At 38.3% G+C, this 14,244-nt stretch overlaps 1 protein-coding gene across 6 annotated transcripts in view; it reads right to left on the bottom strand.

The window, feature by feature from the left end:
- The window catches only part of MPDZ (multiple PDZ domain crumbs cell polarity complex component), a 181,011-nt gene that overhangs the window by 92,343 nt on the left and 74,424 nt on the right, over window positions 1-14,244 (bottom strand). For all 6 annotated transcript variants that reach the window (XM_062208253.1, XM_062208256.1, XM_062208258.1 and 3 more), the window contains exons 11-16: window positions 9,980-10,163; window positions 9,122-9,193; window positions 6,729-6,838; window positions 5,718-5,864; window positions 3,747-3,911; window positions 811-996 (exon numbers count right to left, since the gene is read on the bottom strand). In XM_062208253.1, the coding sequence (XP_062064237.1) occupies window positions 811-996; window positions 3,747-3,911; window positions 5,718-5,864; window positions 6,729-6,838; window positions 9,122-9,193; window positions 9,980-10,163 (864 nt within the window). The remainder of the gene's footprint in view (window positions 1-810; window positions 997-3,746; window positions 3,912-5,717; window positions 5,865-6,728; window positions 6,839-9,121; window positions 9,194-9,979; window positions 10,164-14,244) is intronic.

The following is a 14,244-nucleotide window of genomic DNA, read 5'->3' as shown; positions in this document are numbered from 1 at the left end:
GTATTAATTATTAACAATAGCACTTATTAAATAGGATGTTGCCATGTGGAACATCAACTCACCACTAGACGTGAGTGTACTGACTTTAGGACCTGCATTTTTGGAATGAAGAAGCAAAGAAAGAAGCCAAATATTATTTGCTGATGCTGTTTTCATTGGAACAGCGACCTCCACATCAGAACAAGGCTCCAGAGTATCAGGTCCAATGCACACAACTTCCTACAGTCATGGGAGATGGCCTTCTGCTTCAATACTAACAAGTGTAATAGCTGCACTCTATCATGCAGGTGCCAGCATCTCCTCATTTACTGAGCTTAGAACACAATTCGGGTAAGGACACAGACTGTTCATGACCATTTAGAGCATATTCACGAATTTAGGAAGGTAACTGGAATATCAGAATTTATAATATGTCACATATCATGCATCAATCTTATTTAACAAAATAAATAATATTTTAGTCTTACAGTAACATATATGTTATCAATTAAGAGCATGGAAATAAAAGGTGATATAATTTTCCTCTCTAAATGACCAAAAAAATTCTATTTCCATGATAATTCTAAAATATATTCTACATGTTCTTCAAATTACCATGAGTTGAATAAAAAAAGCTCATTGAATTCCATGTTAAAAGAAATTCTTTATGATGATCAATACATCATAGATGTGTGTTTTGAAAAATTAATTAGAAATACGAAAATATCTTTAATGATTTTGAAATATTATCTACTTTTTTCCATCAACACTATACCTTTAATATATGGTATCTGTTTTAAAAAAAAATCATTAAAAGTAGGAATTATTTACCTGGTAATCTAAAATGCTAAAACCAAGTCCTTTGCTCCCCTTTTCCAGCTCGATGTGCTGAACGCCAGCCTCCCACATGGCCAAAGGTGCTTGAACCGCCTCCGTATTCTGAACCACATCCGTCACGGGCAGCACTGGATCCTCCGTTTCTGAGGACCCGATGAGCTCTCCTAGATCTACATGAGGCTGGATAAAGACCGGACAGCTCTTATTTCAGAGGCACTAGACTGGCAGACACACGTACCAACATTACTGGGGAGAAGGAGTTTCCTAGCTTCTGTCCAGAACAAAACATTCTCAAATAAGCAATAGCTTTCATGAAACCTGTAGAATATATGGTTGGAAGTACTGAAAGTTGTTACAGAAGAATAAATATCTAATTAGAGTAACACGCATTAAAAATATATGGTTCAAAGACCTCCTGTAAAAAATATACAAGCACTGCCTGTGACGCTGGAATCCCATATGAGTGCCAGTTCAAATTCTGGCTGTTCCACTTCCAATCCAACTCATTGCTAATGTGCCTGGGAAACAGTGGAGAATGGCCCAAGTGCTTGGACCCCTACACCCACATGGGAGACACAGATGAAGGTCCTAGCTCCTGGCTTCTGCCTGGCCCAGCCCCAGCCATTGAAGCCAGCTGGGGAGTGAACCAGCAGATGGACCATTTCTCTCTGTCTCTTCCTCTCTCTCTGTAATTCTGACTTTAAAATAAATAAATAAATCTTTAAAAAATACAAGCATGATTATGGGTGATTTTCAGAATTATCTCCATAGTCAGAAAAAATATAAAGCTATTTTGCTATTAAATAAAAATAATTCTTGGGATAAATAAGAACAATTCAAGAGAAATGGATATGTATAAAAGCTATGCACTGGCCGGCGCCGCGGCTCACTAGGCTAATCCTCTGCCTTGCGGCGCCGGCACACCGGGTTCTAGTCCCGGTCGGGGCACCGATCCTGTCCCGGTTGCCCCTCTTCCAGGCCAGCTCTCTGCTGTGGCCAGGGAGTGCAGTGGAGGATGGCCCAAGTGCTTGGGCCCTGCACCCCATGGGAGACCAGGAGAAGCACCTGGCTCCTGCCATCGGATCAGCGCGGTGCGCCGGCCGCAGCACACCTACCGCGGCGGCCATTGGAGGGTGAACCAACAGCAAAAGGAAGACCTTTCTCTCTGTCTCTCTCTCTCTCACTGTCCACTCTGCCTGTCAAAAAAAAAAAAAAAAGCTATGCACTGTATGCAAGTAAGTTTTCCCAAATGCTGCCACTTGTGCATATGATTATTTCATTAATAAATTAAGGTACAGTGGTAAGACATTAAACTTGAAATCAGATTTGCCTGGACTTGAAGCTTGTCTCTGTGACTTCTTATGTTTTTCACCTTGAGCAATAGTTTTGTTTTTTTTTTGGTTTTTGACAGGCAAAGTGGACAGTCAGAGAGAAAGGTCTTCCTTTGCCGTTGGTTCACCCTCCAATGGCCACCACCGGCGCACCGTGCTGATCAAAGGCAGGAGCCAGGTGCTTCTCCTGGTCTCCCATGGGGTGCAGGGCCCAAGCACTTGGGCCATCCTCCACTGCACTCCCTGGCCACAGCAGAGAGCTGGCCTGGAAGAGGGGCAACTGGGACAGAATCTGGTGCCCCAACCAGGACTAGAACCCGGTGTGCCAGCGCTGCATGGCAGAGGATTAGCCTAGTGAGCCGCTGCACCGGCCTTGAGCGATAGTCTTAATATGAGCCTCAGAGTTACCCAACTCACAGAAATTTTTTGAGAATGAAATAACATTTATAAAGCACCCGACACAGAAATATGAATTCAAAATGTTATTTTTTCACTAAAAATAAGTAAATGAAGGTTAATGTCACTTCATTCTTCTTTATGGGCATACCAAATTAAAGATAGAGGTGTTCATCAGGATGAAATTATAATCTATACACTTAATCATTACACAGCTGAGGAATATGAATAAAAATCTTTCCACCTGCTTTAGACCATATACAATATGGGTATTGAATATATGGTGCCAGTCTTTGAGTGTTACATAATTTGGAATTTTTTCTTGTTTTACCCTAATTACCCAAGTGAATATTAAACTATGAAATTTATTCTTCAGTTTTGAAAATTATGCTATTATACTGATTCCTTGAGCAAAATGTAAATCAAATCAATATAATCTCTCATTATACTTAAAATGTGATAGACTACAAACTATGAAAAGCCTAAATCTTAACTTTTGATATTATTTACATAGGAGAAGGGTATTATATCTATCTCAATATCTTGATCTGAATGGAAACAAATAAGCAAACAGTAAAATTAAAATTTTTGAATTTAATAGAGAATTACCTGACATGTAGAATTATATGTTCAAATTTGTCATACTTCAAAAGTATAATATGCAAATAAATACAATTTATATAAATAGAAAGAATTTGCCCATATCTTAGCCATTCACTAAGCAGTTAACTGTATGCCAGGCAGAGCTGAGTCAGTTCCATAAAAGTACTTTTCCATATATGGACCACATATACACTATATGCAAACATCAGTTTTCTCTTCTGATAACAATATAAGCATCTATTTAGTAGAAATACTGCAAGCAAATTATACAAGTACCTCATATATGGAGTACAATAGTACCTATTATCATTACATCATTTAACCTTCACAGCAACTCTCTGAGACAGGCATCATGATGTATATCTTACAAAAAAGAAAACTGAGGTTCAGAAACACAAAGTATGAGTGCCCAAAGTCGCACAGCTACTTAGTGTCAAATCGGATTCAAACCCAGGTCTGTGTGACTTCCTGGTCTATCCTATAAGCCATGGACTATGTGATGAAATCAAATACCAAAGAAAAGAAGAAAGGCTTAAAAAATTTTTTAATGGCATTTGGCCTTCCTAATTTAAATTAGCCTCATGTCTGCAAATTGGATACCTTTTCTGTTAGCTCAATATCACATAAGTCCAGGCTACTCAGTTCTGATTCTGCTGTGGGTGGCACAGTTCGACGACAGCACACCATTGTCACTTCTATAGGCAGTTCTTTTAAAATATTGACCACATCTTGATGATTTTCTCCAAGCAAAGTGATGCCATTCACCTGTATTGTATAAAAAAATACATTATATAAAGAACAGTTAGATTTATGGAAGGATCATTTAAAATAATTTACATGCAAGTTTACGATTTTGTGGGAATTGGAACTTCTAATGCACTCACAGGAAACCACTAGGTTTCATCCATATTTGATCTGCTAGTGAAGGAACTCAGAAAAGGAGACTTAATAAAGTTATTCTCAGAGGATTAAGGAGAAAAGGACAATTTTTTTTTATTTGACAGGGCGTTAGAGAGACAGAGAGAAAGGTCTTCCTTCCATTGGTTCACTCCCCAAATGGCCGCTACAGCCAGAGCTGCGCTGATCCGAAGCCAGAAGCCAAGTGCTTCCTCCTAGTCTCCCATGCAGGTGCAGGGGCCCAAACACTTGACCCATCCTCCACTGCCCTCCTGGGCCACAGCAGAGAGCTGGAGTAGAAGAGGAGCAACCAGGACTAGAACCCAGCACCCATATGGAATGCTGGCGCTGCAGGTGGAGGAATAACAAAGTGAGCCCCGGGAAGGTTTTAAAATCAAACACTGTAATAGAATTGCCAAGTGAAAAAATAAAAATTAAAATATCATGTATTGTATGCTAGTATAATTTTAAAAGTGAGGGTAAAGAATTTAAGTTTACTTATTTATGCATAGGGGCCAGCGCTGTGGCACAGAGGGTTAATGCCCTGACCTGAAGCAATGGCATCCCAAATGGGTGCCAGTTCCAGTCCCAGCTGCTCCACTTCTGATCCAGCTCTCTGCTATGGCCTGGGATAGCAGCAGAAGATGGCCCAAGTCCTTAGTCCCCTGCACCCACATGGGAGACCCGGAAGAAGCTCCTGGCTCCTGCCTTCTGATTGGCACAGCTCTGGCCATTGCGGCCATCTGGGGAGTGAACCAGTGGATGGAAGACCTCTCTCTCTGTCTCTACCTCTCTCTGTAACTCTTTCAAATAAATAAAATAAATCTTTGAAAAAACAAAACAAAAAAAAACTTATTTATGCATAAAAATACTGGTAGGATATTTGGAAAAAAATCAATAGTTATCTAATAAAAAGTGATAAGAACTGTGTGGTTGAGGGACAGGGAAGAACTTTCCACATTTATTTTTTTTATTTTCTGTGATTCTGAAACATAGTTAATGTATTATCTATTTTCTTTTTTTTATTTTTTTGGATTTATTTTTTTTTTTTTTTTGGACAAGCAGAGTGGACAGTGAGAGAGAGAGACAGAAAGAAAGGTCTTCCTTTTTGCCGTTGGTTCACCCTCCAATGGCCGCTGCGGCCGGCGCATCGCGCTGATCCGAAGCCAGGAGCCAGGTGCTTCTCCTGGTCTCCCATGCGGGTGCAGGGCCCAAGCACTTGGGCCATCCTCCACTGCCTTCCCGGGCCATAGCAGAGAGCTGGCCTGGAAGAGGGGCAACCGGGACAGAATCCGGCGCCCCAACCGGGATTAGAACCCGGTGTGCCGGCACCGCAAAGCAGAGGATTAGCCTGTTAAGCCACGGCGCCAGCCGTATTATCTATTTTACAAACCAAATGCATGCTTAAAAATTTTTAAGGAAAGATTTTATAGCTTTCTGGACCTAAAAAAGAAAAAAAGAAAGAAAGAAAGAAAAAAAGAAAGACAGCATGGAACTAGATCTGAAGCTCAATATACAAATTTTAAATTTCTGCTTTGGAAAGATGTTTGTTTGGAGATGTCTCAAATATACTTTGGAGGGGAGATCTAATAATTCATTTATCACCACATGAAGCCTCCTATAACCTCTTGAGAATCTTATTTAGGGAGGAGAAAGAACAGCAGAGCGTCTTACTTCCAACAGCTCATCTCCACTGAAGAGCTTTCCACTGTGTCCGACGGGACCCTCTGGTAGAACAGATCGGATGAAATGATGCCCCACTGTTGCTTCCAGACTTATCCCCAGCCCACTGTTCTCACTAAACTTACTCACATGGGCCACCTGAAAGGAGAAAAAACATCAGAATCCTAATTTACATCTTTTTTTTTTTTCTTTTCATGTATACATTTTGGGTTCACCATCAGCACCCCAAAAAAATGATCAACTGGCTCACAAGAGATTTAAAACCTTACTGGAGCTTTGCCTCTGAAATAGAACTAAAGTCGGTTTGCTTCTCATAAATAGGTACAACTTCTCCTTTTGTTTCCCAAATTAAGGACAGGAGATGTGCAGAGGTTAACCTAATCAGAACTGCATGGCTAGAAAAGGGCTTTAAACCAAAGCAGCCTGAATGCAGAACCACACTCCTGGCCTTACTCTGTCATCGAGGATCAACGGTGGTCTTTAAAAGAGAATCGAAGCTTAAAACAAGAGAATGAGCTTCCTATTCTCTGTTTTAATCAATAATGAAGAATGTTAGGCAACTACCCACAGAATCCATAGAGAACCAGAGAATCCAATAACTGTAATATTAAAATCAGGAGGTATGCTGAAGATATCTAATTCACTCCCTGTTTTACAGTTAAAGAAACAGGGAGTAAGAGCTCAGAAATACAGTTTCATTTTAAAAAGAGTTCTTTCAAAACTTAAAGATAATATTTGCAAGATCAATGTCAGAAACAACATCTTGTGACTTAGAAATCCCATCCTAGATGAAATCTTTCTAACCCTTGAAAAGCCAATTTATATTTCACTAGCCCAGAAAAGCCTTTTAGGCCCCCACTAACAAGGCTCATCAATTCTTCTCTCTGCCACCCCATTCCTTCTATGATCTCATTTACACCGTGATTATTTTCATTATCGCCACGAGCTTCCTGATCAAACACCGTAACAAGTTCGGATAGGACGGAAGCTATGCTAGCCTACCACTATTTCATAGTTGATTCCCATAATCCGCTGCCACTTTGTGAGCAGAGCAGCTTCTTCTTGCTGTGCATCTTCTTGTTCTTCTATCTCGGCTGACAGTAATGCAGACCCTGAAACAGTTAAGGCAGTCAAGTTAGTAATACACTGCAAAAATCTCCAAATCAGGATGCTCTTATCAGAAACCTACCTGCTGTACTGAGTTAGACTCTATATGTAAGTTACCAAGTTCTATACTTATTTTAACGATTTAATTTACAACTCTATCATTTGCACATTCAATATTATTCTCTTTTAATAGATATATTATAAATCTTAATTTGATTTCCACCAAATATTCATATAATTTGTAACTTTTATCTGAAAAAACGGGGACTCTGGGTTGCTGCTGGATTCATTTAGTGGCTCTCTGGTGACCACGACACAAAGCTACGTCACCTTCCAGGTCTGCTTCTCTCTTTCATTTTTTTTTTCACTCTTCAGGGTGGAAAAAAGACTATGTTATTACTTAGGTTGATAAACCAACCAAAGAAATTAGCAGTAATATATTCAACTCTCGTGTACAAGGAGAAAATACAAAAAACTAAGAAACTATGAAAAACTGAGATTGTATATTAAAATGAAAGCCTGTGATTGAAATATCACTAATTACCATAAGAGAAATGAAAAAAAGAAAGAAAAAACACTAAGCAAATTATATAAACAATATTTAAAATGCCTAGCTTAGAAGCTTGTTGAGAAGAATTTTAAAGTCACATTCAAAGGTGTGCATATTTCATCATCACTGTCATGAGGATTCTCCTTTAAAAATCTCTATTAGACAGTAGTTGGCAAATTAACTTTTAATATTCAAATTTGAAACTTAAAAAGTATTCCAAAATTCAGATTTAGCTATCTCCTTTTTGAGAGAGACAGAAATTAAGGAAACTTCTTTTCACTTCAGGCAAAGACTTGTTATACCTTACATTAATAAAATACATTTGCCTACTCTTTGAGATTCTGGAAACGATAAACTAAAAAAAAAAAAAAAAAAAAAGACTATCCTCTCTCCAAAATAACTTCTTCAGAGTTAAATTCAGAAAGAATGCGTAGTTTCTAAAAAACACTTGCACAAATTCAAGTTCATCTTTAAAGACTATTTTCCACAAACACTTGAAGTTTCCTTACAGGTTAAATAACTAAAAATAACTATCAAGTTTCAGTATAATTATTTACTACAGGTCAGAATTCCATGGAAGAGATCAGTGGTGGACATTGTTCAGTGAGTCTGTTACCGCAGCACTTAAGGCAATCTGACTGGGAAAGGAAGCACACGGCACAGTGCATAAGATGATGGTGGCAGCATTCTGGCATTATCACATATTAAAATAATTTACTGAGATATTGCTAAATTGCTTGATGGATCTCAGGTTTTTTGCCAAAGAATTCTCAGAAAGGTATGATAACACCTCTATACAATGACTTTCCAAACCAACTTCTCAATATTAATACTTAGAAGTTCTGAAAAAATTGAGACGGCATCCCCAAATCGGATAATTTCATTCCTTAGAATTGATACTTATAAGAGCCTCCTGTGTTTATTTTTAAACCTTTTATAATTTATTATTTGTTCAGTAAGGTAGAAAGGTATCTGTTGTACAAAAATAAGAGGGTTAAATTAAAACTATGTATGAAGATACTTCAAAAAGTCTGTGGAAAAAATGGAATTAAAAGATAAGTTTATTATGGTACAAAAAATTTGAAATTCATTTATGGTTTCTTCATAATACATATTTTACATAAACTTTTAAAAGTACCTTCATATATAATTAATTTATTACTAAAAGGTTCTGGTCAGGAAGACCAAAATACAGGCAGGCATTGTGGTGCAGCAAGTTGGCACCTATACTGGAGTGTTGGTTCAAGTCCTAGCTACTCTACTTCTGATATAGCTTCCTGCTAATGCTACTGGGAAAGCAGCAGACAATGGCAAACTACTTGAGCCCCTGCCATCCATATGGAGACCCAGATGGAGTTTGAAGCTCCTGACTTTGGCCTGGCCCAGCCTCAACTGTTGCAGCATTTAGGGAGTGAATCAGTTGACAGAGGACCTCTCTGTCTCTCACTGTCTCTCCTGTCTCTCTGTCACTCTGTCTTTTAAAAAAATAAATAAATCTGAAGAGCAAAAAAAAAAAAAAAAACATATGCAAGAATATATTCACTCAGCGTGATAATATACTAGCTATAAATAAGCTATTTTAAATAACATTCATGTCTATAAATAGGCATTTATAAACATCTCTTTTTAAACCTATTTTAGTAATTTATGATATAACCCTAAGGCTTAATCACATTTGCAACAATAATTTCTCTATAGAAACACTGAAGAACATCATTATCAAGTTCTAATCATTTACCTTCTTCTTCAATTGGTAATATGCTTGTATTTCTCCTCAAAGATGAAGAATCTTCATCTTTTTCATAATTTTCTTAAAAATAAAAATATTCTTAGTAGTTATGACTTTAATTTAATCAATCATATGAATTTTTCTAAGCACAGTACATTTATTTGCTCCCCTAGATGAGAGTCTGTTTTTTTGGAGATAAACTCTCAATAAGAATGAGTACTTTAAGGAAAGTTTCCCTGTTACTGGACAGAGCAGGAATACATTCCCCCTCTGAGTTGCTTCCTATCTCCAGTACTGCAGTATTAGCATATGACAAAAAGAGTACAATGTCCACATTTTTAGATATAAAACAGCATTTCCCAGCCAACAGCCTGACTTCTACCAATAAATTCTTCCGCCAGTGAGCTACATGGAGATTTTATTAATTTGTAAAGAGATTCACGTACCAACAGCTTATAAATGATATTTCTGAAAGCAGAGTTAAGTGGATTCCTTCAAGGATAGGCCGGATGCTTAATCACGAGCCCACATAAATAATCCAGGTAAAACAGCATCCTCTTAAGAGAGAACACTGCAATGACACCCAACATAAGGCAGGAACAGAAATGGAAATAACCGTACCGTTTCCAATTGAGAAAAGGTGATTAAATGAATAGGATAAAAAATCTGCTTTATTCAGAAGTCTATGCATTGTTAATGGACACTTTGCTCACTCCAGCTAATCTTGACTTTATTAAAGCTCCATTGTTTTACCTGGCTCATAATGAATAGTTGAGGGTAAAAACTAACCTTTAAAAAAGGTTTCAGAGTTAGAAAAAAATCTGAATAATGTAAAAGACTAACAAAAGCAGATTAATCTGGCATTACCTTTGCTCATGTTGGCATTAACAAGAGACAAATCCGCATCTTTTGTGTTGTGGTCCCTTGACGTGAGCTCAGCCTCCTGCTTTGTCCCTCTCCTCATTAGTGTCAGGCGCACAGTTTGCCCTGTGTGGCGCAGCACCTCTACTGCTTGTTGATTGGTAAAACCCTGAAGGTTTGTGCCATCTACCTGTGATAACAAGATACGATAAGTAATAAATAGATATTCCTAATACTAATCCACAAACTGCATATTTGCTGCTAATTGACGTGAATAGAATCGACAATGACTATTCCTCTAACTGGGTATGGGCAAGAATACTCCAACAACTATTTGGGGACTGGTATTAACCTAAATGCACTAGAATCATCTGGGAGGGTTTTGTTTGTTTTGTTTAATACAGATCGTACAGGGATACTTCTAGAAACCATGAACCAATAGTTCTATGGTGTGGCCCAGACTCCTACTCCTTTCTGAATATTCTATTATTCTCAGTGATCCCGATGCACAGTCAAGTTGGGAAATCAATACTCTGCAAGATAAAAGCATAGAAGACAGTGAAGAAAGCATCAACCAAGACCACTGACACATTCCAAAATCATACTTATACTGCCTTTACAAAGGATGTTGAAACTGCCTTCCTTTTTATTTCTTTGTCACTCCAAAAATATGCGTCTAGGTCTCAAATAACAAGATATTTGAAAATGCTCCTGTGAGCTTCCCTAAGTAGTAGATATGATCCTATCATGCCAACTCTACCTTCCGCTGAGCATTCCTTGGGACAAGGCTCTACATCCTCAACATGCCTTAGAATCTCCTATGCCCACTGTCTCCACCTCCATTTATCACCACCACTGCCATCCCCAGCCACATCTTGCACGGTGCTGCTGCTCCCCCTCTACCCTCCAGACACAGAGGATTTGTTTGCATTCCTTTGACCTACAAGCTATTCTCCAGCCTGGACTCCATGGACAGCCCTCTCTCGTGCCTGGTCTATCAGCTCACCTAGGAAACACCTTCCACTACATCAGACCTAGGTTCACATTTCTCTCCACAATGAAACGACCTTGATGTCCTTCACTCAGCCAGTGCTCTTTTTGCCCATCCCCCTCCACCTGTAGTACTTTTCAGGATTTTCACTTAACACTTTCTATAATTATGTGGTTTATGACTGCATGTTTCAATGACAGCCCCCATGTCACTGCTATTCACAGTAGTGTCACCAAAACATAGTGTTACCCATGCAGCAGATATCCCCCCAACATGGGCTTATATATCAGAGATGTATTTGTAAAGCAAATTACCTCTGCAAATAGATAAACATAGACTATAACACTTTCTTGTTAAAAACATCAGAAGATCATGATAAAAACAATTTGGAAAGTAGAATAATAATTTTAATGCTGAAATTCAAATTCACAGGTATTTCCTTAGAATGGTGAAATGGCTATAAAGTGGCTATGTAGGGGACTGACGCTGTGGCGCAGGAGGTTAAAGCCCCCACCTGCAGCACCGGTATCCCTTATGGGCACTGGTTCAAGTCTCAGCTGCTCCTTTTCCGATCCAGCTCTCTACTGTGGCCTGAGAAAGCACTATAGGATAGCCCAAGTCCTTGGACCCCTGCACCCGCATGGGAGGCACAGAGTAGGCTCCTGGCTCCTGGCTTCAGATCGGTTCAGCTCAGCTCTGCCTGTTGCGGCCATTTGGGGAGTGAACCAGCAGAATGGAAGATTTCTCTCTCTGACTCTCTCTGTAACTCTGTCTTTCAAATAAATAAAATAATTCTTCAAAAAAAAATGGTTCTGAAGGTGTCCAGTTTTTCTAAGCACAGTTCTGGAATGAATGAGAATTGCAGGATCAAGATAGTAGTCTTCAGGATAAAGCACCATTACTACAGAGGAAAAATATAATGAAACTTCCAATTAAACATTTTAAAACCTCATGTATATCCACATATATATCCTGCATATGTTAATTTTATGCTTAAATAAATATAATATATATAGGTTATACTACATAAAATATGGAGAGAGCAGCACAGAGACAGAGAAAGAAACAGGTAATTATTTTTACCAATGGACATATTCAATCAAACTCTAGAGACCTATGATATACATAAGGATCTCCTACTCTGTGGCATCCTCAAATCTCGTCTGACAATTTGGAGCTACAGGTACCTTGTACACATGTGTCTGGCTTTCTCTTTTTTCCCTCTACTGGCACCCTGCTAGTGTCCCTTTGGGAAAGACTAAAATAACACAGAAAAAAACTGCACCAAAACCAGAAACCAAAGAAAACGTAAGTCTCTACACCAGTATCCTGGAAGAACTTCTGTGTACGGCCAGATTGAAGGCTGGCAGAAGGAATATCTTTATTTGCAAGACTAATTTGTCCAGTCTGTAAGAATAAACTTTCGTAAAAACCAAACAATATCCCCTCATTTTAAAAAAAATGAAGCCAGGAGCCAGGAACTCCATTCAGGTCTCCAACTTGTGGGGCAGGGGCATTAGTACTTATGCTACCTTCCACTGCCTTCAGGCGCATTAGCAGAAACCTGGATTGGAAGCTGAGTTGCTGCTCCAGCACTCCAATATATTATGTAGTCAAATCAAGCAGCAGCTTAACCCACTGCACCACAATGCCTGCCTGTGAAATGGTCAGTTTTAAGTACCTGCTAAGCCCAGTCAGTACAAAGCCATCTCACAACAGCACCACTCAAAGACAAAATGTCCCATCCTCCATCCTTCTTTTCCAGCCCTCACCTTTTATACTCAAAGGTCAGAAGGCATGGTAAGAAGTTGGGGAGGGGCAGTGGAAGATAGGTGGGGAAAGACAGGCCGGGTGGTATAACTTCAACCTCTAAGTCATCAGTTCACAGCAGACTTCTAAAAGGCCTGGGGAGTAGTGCCAATGTGGACACTATTTAACATAGGAAAATTTTTAATTGCAAAATTCAGATTGTGTTTGAGGATTTTGACTGACTGTATGATACTTTATTCTCTAAGAATAACCTACATCATGGAGCTTGCTAAGATTTCTCCAGGGGAAGGAGAAGAATCTTCCCATTTAAAAACTAAAAGTGGCAGTCGATAAACGAGTTTTTTGAAATTGTTGAGATTATATCCACTAAGTCCTCCTTGTCCAACAAATCGATCGTCCCCAGGCAAACTGTCAGCGTGCTGAAGTGTGAGAAGGCAACAGAAGAGGTTGTCAGAGAAATTTTGGAAAGCCTACCAGTACATTCTCTCCCTATCAAATTAACTTGAAACATCCTAGTTGATGAGAGTAATCACATGTACTAAGCAGCAAAATAAGCAAAACACAAATCTAAATAAACAATTACAGCAAGAAAACTGAATCAAATCTTTCCAGTCTTACTCCTTAGGAGAAGACACATAAAGTTCTATAAAACAATCCACTTATAATAATAACTATAAACAACATAACTGTCCAGGAATAAGGCCACTTAATCACAATATATCTCTATGTACCTATGTGACTATAATACCCAAGCACTGCTTTAAGTAAAAAAAGGTATGGACATATACAATATGATACTATTTAAATATAAATACATAGAAATTTTTTGAATTTTAAACCACAAACTATTAATAATGGTATCTATGAGGAAGTTTTAAAACTATGTTCTAGTTTTATATTGATTAAACCTCAAAGGCAAAAACTAACATAAAATTAATGAATGTATTCTACGCTGCAAGTTTTTCATATTCAATAGATTTTATTGTGTAACTCTTTAAAAATGAAGGTTCAATGAGGAAAAATGTGTTTACCTAACAGCAATTTTATTCATATCCAACTACATAAAGGAAAAATGCACTTTTCCTTTAATAACTTGATGATTTGGATTTCAATTGTCTTGTCTTATTTATTTTCATTTTTCATTTGAAAGGCAGAGAGACAGAGACAGACAGAAAAGGATCTTCCATCTGCTTGATCACTCCCCAAATGCCTGCTACAGCTGAGGCTACGAGGTGTTGACTCCCGGTAAATAGGGTGTATCTTTTTAAAGTAATGAAAATGTTCTAAAATTTATTGTGGTAATAAATGGAAAACTGTGAATATACTTAACATTACTAAACTGAACACAAACCAGAGTCAGTTATGGATATACAGTCTATTTCTGTTCCTTCTCTCTCCCTCTCTTTTCCCTGATTAAAAAACACAGTAGTTAATTTTCTCAGGATGGTAAAATAGAGATATCCTGAGAAAACACATCAGCAGCATACAGACAGATTAGGTTGCAAGCTCA

The sequence above is a fragment of the Lepus europaeus genome, chromosome 12, assembly GCF_033115175.1.
Source record: "Lepus europaeus isolate LE1 chromosome 12, mLepTim1.pri, whole genome shotgun sequence".
In the NCBI taxonomy this organism is placed as follows: domain Eukaryota; kingdom Metazoa; phylum Chordata; class Mammalia; order Lagomorpha; family Leporidae; genus Lepus; species Lepus europaeus.
This window is presented reverse-complemented; position numbering and strand designations above follow the sequence as displayed.